This window comes from Sorex fumeus, unplaced genomic scaffold (assembly GCF_029834395.1).
Source record: "Sorex fumeus unplaced genomic scaffold, SorFum_2.1 ptg000041l, whole genome shotgun sequence".
Lineage (NCBI taxonomy): Eukaryota > Metazoa > Chordata > Mammalia > Eulipotyphla > Soricidae > Sorex > Sorex fumeus.
In genome coordinates this window covers 8,859,228-8,871,262 of record NW_026606098.1, presented here as the reverse complement: position 1 = coordinate 8,871,262, position 12,035 = coordinate 8,859,228, and the positions used below count along the sequence as shown (strand labels likewise).

Here is a 12,035-nt window from a genome sequence, read left to right as displayed (position 1 = left end):
TGTGGAGGGGTCACAGAGGGCAGGAACAGATGCAGCCCCGGGGCAGAGATGGGGGCGACCTGGCCCAGAGTGGAGGCGGTGGGTGAGGGGGGAAGGTGGAAGTGCCCATTTCTCTCTCGAAGCTGCATCCTTGCAGAATCTGCAGCAGGCTGGGGTATGGGTGTATGTGTGTGTGGGGGGGGGGCGGCATCAAAATTTCAGACCGGACACCTGGAGGGAAGGAACGGCTGAGGAACACAGCAGAGGCGTGTGTGGGTCTGCCCAAGGGGCGGCCCTGGGGGTGAGCCGAACCAGACGCTAAGACAATGAGAAGCCTGCGGGCAGCTGCCCAGCGGGCACCCTCCAGAGATCACGGCTGGGCAGCTGGAGTGTGGCACAGCACCGCAACCCTCCCACCCACTCTGCAGGTCCCACACGAGCTGAACAGAGGCAGAAGAGTGCAGAGAAGAGGAAGAGGTACGATTCCACACGACTTTCCCCCAAATCTCAGCTCTTCTTCTCGCTTCCACCCCCCCTAAGGGCACCCTCACCCGTGGATCGGAATCGGGCTCTCGCTGGAGGGAGGAAGACTGTCCTTCCGCAGTGGCCCAGCACAAAGCGAGTTATAGGAGCTCTCCCTCTGAGACCCGCTCAACCTGACGTTATCTGCACCCACCCGGAACCCGCGCCAGATGCCTCTGTCGGGCAGGCTGGCATTCGTCACGGGGATTCAAGAGGACAAGGCCTCACCCGGCTCCCCCCCTCCACTTCCGCCCCCAGCCTGCGGGGAACTGGGCGGCAAAGTCTTCCTCCAGCCCCATGGGGAAAACGGCCAAGGAGCTTGGCCGGGAACGGAAGCACGTCACCTGGGCCATCTGGCCCTGGCGTGGTCCCACTCCACCTCATCAGGAAGCAGAGGGAGGAGGCTGAGCGCTGGCCCGGAGGTGCTGAAACAATCTCGCTGGACCTTGTGCGCTGTCCGCGGTGCTGATCCAGCCCGCAGGTGAAGCAAGCGCTGTCCGCGGTGCTGAAACACCTTGCCTGCGTCCGAGCGCTGTCCAGGGTGCCCTCTATCTCTTCCCCCTTCTTTCAACCTTCTCTCTCCCTGCCCTCCTCTGGGACCCTCTGCTTGAAGTAAAAGGGCTTTGAAAACAGGAAGAATGCTACAATGAATGACGGTCACTGTAAGGGATTCAGCCTGCTAAGGACCTTTTCAGAAGTGGTCTGAACACATCTGGAGTTTTTTTGTTTGTCTATTTCTTTTGGTTTTGGGGGGCACACCTGGCAATGCTCAGGGCTAACTCCTGGCTCTGCACTCAGGAATCACTCCTGGAGGTGCTTGGGGATAGAACCTAGGTCAGTCTACTATCTCTCCAGCTCCGTGAACGATGTCTTAACGCTTAGACATGAGAAGACAAATGAGTCCAACAGAAAGTACTTGTGAAAAATCATCTTCGTCGCAGTGTCAAATCCCCCGCCCCTGATGGCGAAGTTAACGTGTAGCTGCAGGTTCCCTATGGTGGGCCCTAAAGGAGGCTGGGCTCGTAATGCCCTTCGGGTTCTCCCTGTTCCCAGCAGCTAATCCAACGGGAGACAAAACAGCCTCCTGGAATTGGAAATAATGAAATCTGAGCTATGTGTTTGATTGGAAGGAGAGGGACTCCAAGAGGCGGCAAGGAAGGAGAGTTGATTGCTTGAAGCCATGGGGAGGAATGAGCAGGAGGGAAAGTGAATGCAGTGGGATTACAGAACAGGACAGAGCCCAGCATAATGGCTCACTGAGGTTGAGGATCACGGCCCTTTGAAAAAATATCTAATAAATAGGACAGACTGCGAACGCGCGCACACACACACACACACACACACACACACACACACACACAACCTTTGTGCACACACCATGATGAGCATTCATATTTAGGTCCTGTCTGTCCCACATGAAGAACCCCAGGGAGGGACACAATAGAAATCAGGACACTAGGGGAAAAGAACACTTTTTGGTTTCATGTTGGCTTTTTTGGGGGGATGGGAGGAGAAGCTGTACCCAACAATACTCAGGGCCTATTTCTGACTCTAAGCTCAGGGGCCACTCCTGGCATGGCTTCGGAGACCCTAAGCGATGTCAGGCATCAAAACAGAATTGGTCACATACAAGGCAAGAGCCCTACCCACTGTCCTGTCTCTCAAGACCACCTTTTCTTTGAGATGCAGAAACAAGGGTCTTGGGGGAAAATGAACAACCATGAGGCAATGACCAGAGGCTGATCTACACTATGGGTCTATGAGTGTCCCTGGGCGAACGGAGAGCCACACTGAAAAAAAAAAACAAACAAACAGGGGCTTTGAAGGCTCCTTCCTGCCAGCAAGGTCAAGCCAACTCCTGTCAGCCAACGTCCGCCCCGCCGGGAACTTAAATTGGCCCAAGCACTTTGCAGAACAATTTGGTACTAGCCAGCGAAACCGAGGTTCCCTAGACTATAGGACTCAGCAGTTCCACTCCTGGGCATTTGCCCCAGAGAAATCCGCTTGCAAGAATGAGGGGACAGCTTGGTTCAAAATAGCCCAATGTTGGAAACAGCCCAAATGGATAAGTACCCGCGAGACGTGTCCCACTGCAGAATACGATGCAGCAGGGCAAACGGGTGGGTCGGGACCAGCGCCCATTGGCCACCTCGCAACATGAGCCCCGAGGGAGCATTCACAGAGAAACAGCCGGAAATGTCACCGGGTTCTCACACGCTGCTGTGGTCAGCAGCAGCGACACTCAGTCCCGGATGTGTTTTACACGCTCATGCCGTGGAAAGTGCAAACACTCTCCCTCTGCCCCCTCCCCCCCCCGCCCCCCCCCCCCCCGCCGCCTTCATTTAAGACTCAAGTTCTGAAAGCTCATTTGCCTGGGTGCGGCTCCTGGCCCCATCAAGCTGGAGCCGCCTCCTCCCCGCACTCCCCCAACTGCGCAGGGGGCCCTTGAGGATATTAATACTCCTTAATTCATTGGTTTGCGGGGACGGTTGAATGGGAGGATGCTTATAAAGAGTTTCTGACGCAGCCGACACGCTAATGAAGCAGAAAGTGTCCCTTGACTCATGGGCGGCGGGGCAGGAACCAGGGAGGTCTGAAGGGAAGAAAGTGGGGCGGGGCAGGGGTGGGGCGGGAGTGGGGCCCCTGTCCTGAGCACTGCGTTCCCAGAGTCCTCGGTTGCCGGGACAATGGCTCAGCTGCTGCTTACCCTGTGAGCACCACCACGAAATCCATCACGTTCCAGCCGTTGCGCAGGTACGAGCCTTTGTGTAAGGCGAAGCCCAGAGCGATGATTTTAATGCCGGCCTCGAAGCAAAAGATCCCGATGAAGTAGGGCTCCGTGTCATCCTTGGGGAGGAGAAAGCCGGGTGAGGGCTTGGTCCTGGCCAGAGTCTCACCCGACCCCTGCAGATTATACCCAGACCCCTGGGCCCCCAGCACCCACTGAGCAATCCCCAAAAAACAAGCAACATGGCACGGGAGCAGTAAGACAGCAGGTGGGGTGTTTGCCATGCCTATGGTTGGCCTGGGTTCGATCCCATCAGGGTCCCCCAACTGCCGCCAGAAGTAATTCCTGAGCACAGATCCAGGAGTAACCCCTGAGCTCTGCTGGATGTGGCCCCAAAACAAAAAGGAAAAGCCAAGTAACAATAATGCTGTTTTCAGGATGATCTTTCATGGCCGATGGGGCCAACACACACACATACATGGCCCACCACGGACAGTTAGGCTGGGGTGTGGGGAAGCTTTCCTCCAGAATAGTGGGAACCCTAAAATTTAAGAATCGGGCCGGAGTGACAGCATAGCAGGGAAGGCGCTGGCCCTGCACATGGCTGACCCAGCCAGGTTCACTCTAGCACCCCAGAGCCCTCCAGGAGTGACCCCTAAGCTCAGAACCAGGAGTAAGCCCTGAGCACTGCCAGAAGCAGCCCGAACCCCCCACTCACAAATTAGAAAGTGTGGGAACATGAGGGGGTGATTGGACCCTGTGAGCTGCTCCCCAGCCACCCACCCGCTCCCCGCACACTCACCAGCCTCTCTGACATGGGGGTCTTGTCGTTGTCCGGCAGGTGCTGCTCCAGGGCAAGGACGATGCAGTTGGCGATAATGGTGGCTAGAATCATGTATTCAAAGGGAGTGGCGGAGAATCAAGGAAAAAGATCTCTCTGGCTGGGAGAGGGGCCGGAAGGGGGTCTGGAGGCTCCCCGCATGGACCGCACTGGACGGTGTCCCCCAAGTCTTCCCCTATAGGATCCCTGCAGCTCCCCCCTGAGGACACTTCAGCAAGTCCCCAGCAGGAGCCAAACCTACACCTGACGACGACGCTTCTTTCATAGGTGGGGCTTCGGGGGGCACTCAAGGTTTGTCTACCCTTGCAGCATCTGTTGGTTGGTTTGAGGGCCACACCTGGCAGTGCTCAGGGCTTTCTCCGGGCTCTGTGCTTGGGGATCACTCCTGGAGGGCTCTGGGGTGCCCGGGATGGTGCCCGGGTCAGCTGGGCACAAGGGAGCACCCCAACTGCTGTGCTGTAACCCGTGCTTCCTAAGTCCTAGGATCCTCCTACTCTGGAGGTGAAGGTCACTCCGCGGGGCCCAGGGATCCTACGGGGACAGCTGCTGGAAGCAGTGTGCAAGGCCAGCGCCTTCCTCCACCATCCTCTCCCCGCTCCACATTCTGGTACGAGTGGCCATGCCACAGTAACGCGGTGAAGGTACCAAGTGCCACTGGCATCACAGGCACTTTGTGCTTCTTCGTGGAGACACTCCTCCAGCAGCGCTGGAGGGAAGGGGTGGCCGCACAGGGGGAGCCAGGATGGAACTCGGGGTTCAAGTGTGCCAGGTGGGGGTCTCCACCCCTGATCCAGGGGTCCTTTAAGCTGTGTGATGCTCAACCAGATGAAGAGGAGATGAATGGGGCATCTGGTGCCCGCAGGAGATGGAGGCAGTCTGGCCCCAGAGGGGCAGCTGAGAGTCTCTTGCGAACCGCTCCGTGCCCCCCACCCCCAGTGACACAGAAACCTCTGGATCTCGCCAACCTGGATTCTCACTCACAGCTGCAGCGCCCAGCCAAGCCCCGACGGCGAGCAGGGCAGCTTCCAGCTCCCGGCTTGGCTGGGCCTGAAAACACCCGTGTCAGCGGGATGCGGACTCAGCAGCAGCAGAGCCAGGAGGCCACTGGGAGTGGGGGGCAGGGAGACGCGGGGGGAGCATCCCTGAGAGGAGTGAGAGAGCAGAATCCACGCATCGCCGGAACTAGAAGGCCCCGCCCCACCCCGCAGAGGGCAGGGCCCCGAGGTCCCGGGGAACAAGACACGGAGGAAAATCACTGTGCAAAATGGCCCACAGTCCCACTCCCTTCTGGGGTGCCCCCTCACCCCGTCTCACTTCCAGCCACCCGGAGTGGGTGCCAAACCTTTAATGCCACAGGCTCCCTCCCCAAGATTCCCCTGGGGTTCCCAGACGGGGCGCCAGGTAGGGAAACTCACTTCCGGGCCGGCCGCAACCCCAAGTGCAGGAAGAGGCAGAGCGAGCAATTCTGTGCTTCCCTGTATGTCCCCATGAACACGAGAGTCAGGGGCCGGGGCTGGAGCAATAGCACAGCAGGTAGGACATTTGTCTTGCACGCGGCCAACCCAGGTTCGATTCCCAGCATCCAATACGGTCCCTGGAGCACCGCCAGGAGTGATTCCTGAGTGCACAGCCAGGAGTAACCCCTGTGCATCACCGGGTGTGACTCAAAAGGGAAAAAAAAAGTCGAGATCCCTGTGCCCTACGTGGGTGGGTGTGAGCACAGTCCACACTTAGTCACAGGGTCCCCAATTTAGGAATTTAGGGGCGCATCTGCAGGAACAGGGCCCTCCCCTTCCACACTCACAACACGGCTCACAACACAGCCATCAAGAAGACGGGGGGCGGAGGGGCGCACGCCCTCGGGCAGACCCCACAGCTCAGAGCTGCCGGTGCATTTCTGCTCATCCCTGGCAGCAGGTACACAAGGTGGGTTCTGGGTGAGCCCCACTTTTTCTTTTTTCACAGCAAATGTAGATGGTGAGAAATGAAACCAATTGCATGGGGTGGGGTGCAGACAGCTGCCATGAGCAGGTGTGATGGTGCACGGGGCGGCGGGGCGGGGGGAGCATGGCGGAGAGCTGCTGTGCCCACGCATGACGATACAGGGGCGGGGATCCTGCAAGGCTGCCGCGCACATGCGTGTCCCATGCTTTCCTGCCAATGGTACTCACGGAGCACATGCCTTCTTCCATCGAAGCCAGGGGTCTTGGTTTCACCCATGCTGACAGCACTGGAGTTGGGAACTTGAACCCAGTGGGCGCGACCAAAGGCTTAGCACTCACTTGGGTCCCAGCAGCGACCACCACAGAACTGTGCGAAGCCGAAGAGTCTCGGCATCTCGGACCCAGGTTCCGATTTTTTGTGCCAAGCTGGACACAGCTGTAGTCGTGGCTGACAGAGGAGTTGTGCCCCCAGCGCTGTCTACTTGGGTTCTCTGGGCTGAGAAATACCCAGTGAGGCAAAATTTTCATCTCCCAGACACGGCCAGCCCGGGGCAGTAAAAGCAAAGCGAGTGCCAGTCACTCACACCTGTTTTCCATTCTATCAGCAGGAAAAGCCAACCAGGAGATAAAAATGAGGGTCCGGAACAATAGCAAGAGCCAGTAAGGCACTGGCCTTGCACGCAGCTGACCCGGGTTCAATCCCTGGCAGCCCACAGAAATGAACCCCATCAGAAATGAGCCCTGACACTGGTAGAGGGATGGGTGCTTGATCATTGTATAACTGAAACCCAAGCACAAAGATCTGTAAGTCTACAACTGTACCTCATGGTGTTTCACTAATAAAAGTTTTAAAAAAGAGAGAGAAAAAGAAAAAAGAAATGAGCCCTGAGCCTGAAGGACAGTACAGTGGGTAGGGATTTGCCTTGCACGCAGTTGACCCAGGTTCGATCCCCGGCATTTCATATGGCTCCCCAGGTGTAATTCCTTAGTGCAGAGAGAGAGAGGTCAGCCCAGGATGTGTGTTTATGCCTGGGAAATTGGAATGACGTTTGCAAGAACTGGACAGAGGAATGGAAAGATGTGGGGTGGGGGCAAGGTTGGCTGGACGAAGGCAGGGCTTTCGTTGGGCAAAACGAGTTTCTGTCGAGCCAGAGCAATAGTGTAACAGGGAGGGCGCTTGCCTTGCAGACAGCTGACCCAGGTTCAATCCCCAGCATCTTCCAAGTGAACCCTGAGCCCAGAGCCAGGAATAAAGTTTTCCAACTTTCTGTTTGTTTGTTTTGGGGTCACACACAAGATTGCTCAAGGATCACTGGGGCGGTACTCAGGGGTGATGCTCAGGGCACCATATGTGATGGGTCACAGTTCAGGTGACCACCTGGAGAAGTGCTGGAGCCCACCAGTGATCTCTCCAGCCCCAGCTGACTTGATTTTTCTGTGACCAGATTGCCGAGAGAGGTGGGGGGCAGGACAGTAGTGGGGTCATGTCTGCATGTTCCTGACGTGTCCCTGAGCGGGAGGCGTGAGTCCCGAGGTCTCCAGCACTGCCAGGCTCTGGCAGCATACACACATGCTTGTATTGGGCCACCAGCCTGGCTGTCCAAGAAGCACCAGGAGGGACTGGAGCGACAGCACAGCAGGGAGGGCATTTGTCTTGTATGTGGCCGACACAGGTTTGATGCCCAGCATCCCATATAGTCCTCCAAACCACCGCCAGGAGTGATTCCTGAGTGCAGAGCTAGGAGTAACCCCTGTGTATCGTCAGGTGTGACCCCCCCAAAAAAAGAAGCACCAGGAAAGTTCCCGCTAGGGTTCGAGGAGGTAACTGAGTGGTAGAGCATAGGGTTTGTCTTTGCCTGTGTGAGGTCCCAGGTTCTCTCCCTAGTGCTACACAAACACGCACACATATATACATACATGTATGCATGTGCATACCATGTATGTGCAAACACAAGCGCACACACACACACACAAGTGCATGCACTTATATTTCCACCAAGTTCTTTCTTAAGTCTTGGGATCCTTATTCCATACGTTTTAAAACTTTTTTGGGGGAGGTGGCAGCCAAGCCGGCAATGCTCAAGGCTGACTCCTGGCAGGGCTCAGGGGACCATATGGGTTGCTGGAGCTCGAACCCGGGTCAGCCAGTTGCAAGGCAAATGTCACCCCAACCCCTCCTCCTTCCATTCTGATGCACTGACTCTCCCCTCTGATAATGACCACTGAACCCTGAGAAAGACAGACTCCCAGCAACTCTAAGGAGCCCCTTTCAGGGAAAACAGGGAACAGGGAGAGAATTCATAGGTCTGAAGTGTGTCCTGGGGTTTAATCCCTGACACCACGTCAGAAACAGCCCCTGGGAACAACCAGGTGTGGGTCCCCCCCCAAAAACCAAGGTTCTCTCATTTCAATATAAAGGGCTTTCCCCTTAAAAAAAAGAATATATTCACATCGTAATTTGCTTGCATTTTCAAAGTGTAAATCCTATCTTTTAGGAAGTTAAGAGGGGCCAGAGATGTAGTACAGTGGGGACGGCACTTGTCATGCATACAGCAAAGACCCACGTTCGATCCCCGACACCGCACAGGGTTCCCTGAGCACTGCCAGGAGTGGAGTGATCCCTGAGTACAGAGCTAGGAGAAAGCCCTGAGGACTGCCGGGGGTGGCCCCAAAACACAAATTAAAACTCCCCACTTCATCCCAGAAGTGTTCCGTGACACAGGTCTGCGACCCTCCTGGGCACAGGCATCTGGAAAAACATCTGTGCACGAGCATAGATGTGCATCCATGCCTAGCCCTTTCCGGCTGGTCCACCTCGGGTGCCAACTCTCCTGACGTGGCCTTGGCTTCCCAGAAACCCTCAAATCCTCCCCTTCCCTGTCCAAGAGGAACCCTCAGTCCCTCCATCTCCTGTGCAAACTACACCTCCCCCCCGCAAATAGTTGGGTGTCTGGCTTTTTATTCCCCCTGATGCTGGCCTTGCAATCCATGAAAATTCTCCTTGAAGCTTTATCACTTAACAGTAATTCACTGTCACTGTCACTGTCCTCCCGTTGTTCATCGATTTGCTCGAGCGGGCCCAGTAACGTCTCCATTGTGAGACTTCTTGTTACTGTGTTTGGCATATTGAATACTCTGGGCTTGCCAGGTTCTCCGAGAGGGGCAGAGGAATCGAACCCAGCTCGGCCAGGCTGGCTGCACGCAAGGCAAATGCCCTATCGCTGTGCTATCACTAACAGTAATTAAAAATAATAATAATCCTAACAATAAACCAACAGATTCTGTGCCTTGCAAACCCCAGAGCCGGTTGGCACTGGCCCCAGGAGCCTCATCAATATGACAAAAAGCAGCACAGCCAGAACCTCAAGGAACCTTGGCCCAGGGGACCCAGGCCAGTGAGGTTCCTCTCCTCGCTGACCCCCTGGCCCTGGCTGCTCACTGGCGCCAGCACCGCGGCCAGGAGCACTAGGAGGAACAAGGCTGTCACCAGCGGGACCCCGAGGGCTCCGCATCCTGCTGAAGTGAGCAAAAAGGAGGCAGCTTCAAGCTTGAAAAACTTCGCAGCTATTCATGGGCGCCACGGCAGGTTCCCCGGAGACTTCGCCAGGAAAAACCAACCCGAAGAGAAAAGTAGCAGGTTCCAGAGGCTGAGTGGCAAGTTACCGGGTGGGGTGGTGGCGTGGGGAGGGGACGGGAAGAGGAAGGAGGGGCAGACCGAGTTAAAGGGGCGGGGGCTGCTCCACCAGCTCTGGTCAGGAACAAAGTGAGGATGAGGAATGAGAACTTGCAGGGGAGGGGGAAGGTCACAGGAAGGAAGAGGAGGAGGAGAAGGAGGAGGCCAAGGGTGGCTGAATCGATCAATAACGGGGCTTCAGACACCATTCATGGCCTTGCAGGAAAAGGCAAACCATTCTTTCCCACACGTCTGTGCGCCTGTGCAAGACTACAGACCCAGGAGAAGAATTTGAGACAGCCCCCTCCTCCCACCCCAGGGAAGCGAGCAGGAAGTAACTCAGTCAGCTACTACACCTGGCAGGAAGGGGCGCAGGGCACTTGAGAAGGGGAGATCAGCCCCGGGACACAGCCTGCAGCATCACCAGGTCACAGACCTTAGACAATAGTGATGGAGAGAGGACAGCAGGGAGGATGCTGGCCTTGCACGTGGGTGACCTGGATTCCATCCCTGGCACCCAAGATGGTCCTCCAATCCCAGACAGATGTGATCCCTGAACACAGAACCAAAAGTCAGCCCTTAACAACACTGGGAGTGGCAAAAAAATTTTTTTTCCAAGTCTGAGGAGGGCTGGAGCGATAGTACAGTGGGTTGAGCACTTGCCTTGCGCACGATCAACCCGGGTTCAATCCCTGGCACTCCATAGGGTCACCCAAGCAGCTCCAGGAGTGATTCCTGAGTGCAGAGCCAGGAATAGCCCCTGAGCATCGCCGGGCATGACCCAAAACGTTCAAGAGAAAAAAAAAGAAAAATAGTGTGTGCAGCACAGTCTCGGGGACCTGGGTCAATGGGTCAACATCAACTACCACAGCCAGCATGGGAATGGGGAGGGGATTAAAAAGAAAATCATAAGATAAAAACCAATCATGGGGCTGGAGAAGAGGTCATGCCCATCACTGCATATTTCCCAGAGAAGCCTGAGTGACAGAACCGCAGCCTTAGGGACCCACTCCGAGTCAGAGTGCAGAGTCCTTCATTTATTATTGCTGGAAGCTCAATTATCTACCTGCCTCCTGGACCTCCACAACCAAAATAGGACGAAGTGAGCACGAGTAGTTTAGGGACCCAGAGCATAAACACAAGCGCAGAGTAACTACAGTCTATCAAATGACATGACCATCAAACATGGACATCAATCGCCCGCTGATCTCATGCTGAGCACCAAGCACTGAGCACAGTTTCTGCACACCACAATGACACAGAGACGTCACTAGCAAAACCAGAGTACTTACTATTGGGGGTTGGAGGGACAGGGACCCAATCCCAGTCAGCTCCAACAAGAAGTTAGACGGGGGCTGCGAGCAGGACCCACTCATGCAGCTGGGCCAGATGGGGCTAGGACTGACGGGAGGTGACTCTTCAGCACCCACTTCTGGGGGTCAAAGCAGGCTCCAAAATAGGCGTTGGGGGGGGTGAACTCCCGTCACCCTCCCAGATCCAGGCCACCTCCCGAGGGCCTCCCCTAGGCATCTCCTCCGCATGGGGTTCACACTAGGCTTCAGTGACACTGAAGATGGTTTTGGGGTTACAGGGGTCGGGGGAGTCCCCCTCCCAACATCGGCTCTCTACAGAGGGAGTCCCACTCTAGCGGACTAGAGTGTCTGAGGACAATGACGGCCTGACACAGCACTCACGACGGAGAGAAGGGTCCGGAGCATTAGTACAGCGGGGAGGATGCTTGCCTGACATGCGGCCAACCTGGGTTCGGTTCCCCAGGATCCCATATGGTCCCCCAAGCATTACCAGGAGTGATTCCTGAGTGCAGAGCCAGGAGTAATTCTTGAGTATCGCCAGGTGTGGCCCCAAAATGCCAAAACAAAAACAAAAAAACTGAGGGGGGCAAAAGGCCACAGGGGTGAGGGCGGGTTGCATGTCAACATCACCAACAACAGTGGCAGGAGAGAACACTTTTCATTTTGCCATTTTTGGTGGGCTGTGCGTCCCAAGCAGCAGTGATTCTGGACCAACTGGACCAACTCGGTACGTGGTTCAATGCAAGGGCTCCCAAGATTCCTCAGCCCACTGGGGCTGTGCTGGGGGGTGCTTCCAGAGCTGCATCAGGTGATGCTCAGAGGACCACATAGTGTTAGGGATGGAACATGGTCCGGTGCACCTAGGATGCGCCTCAGCCGTTGTACTATCCCCCTGCCCCGGATTTTGCTTTCTTATGGAGCCTCTCGCCAATCCACCACGGGATGCAATTTCCATCAACAGCACGCTGGGGTTTGGCCTTTCACACCTGCAAGCGCTTTCCTTTCCCTCTACACAGGGCTGAAGTCACAGGCATGA

General features: G+C 56.0%; 1 protein-coding gene across 9 annotated transcripts in view; it reads right to left on the bottom strand.

Moving 5' to 3' along the window:
- Window positions 1-12,035, bottom strand: part of CACNA1A (calcium voltage-gated channel subunit alpha1 A) — a 114,756-nt gene that overhangs the window by 90,168 nt on the left and 12,553 nt on the right. For all 9 annotated transcript variants that reach the window (XM_056119618.1, XM_056119620.1, XM_056119613.1 and 6 more), the window contains exons 2-3: window positions 4,032-4,138; window positions 3,209-3,348 (exon numbers count right to left, since the gene is read on the bottom strand). In XM_056119618.1, coding sequence (XP_055975593.1) covers window positions 3,209-3,348; window positions 4,032-4,138 — 247 coding nt within the window. The remainder of the gene's footprint in view (window positions 1-3,208; window positions 3,349-4,031; window positions 4,139-12,035) is intronic.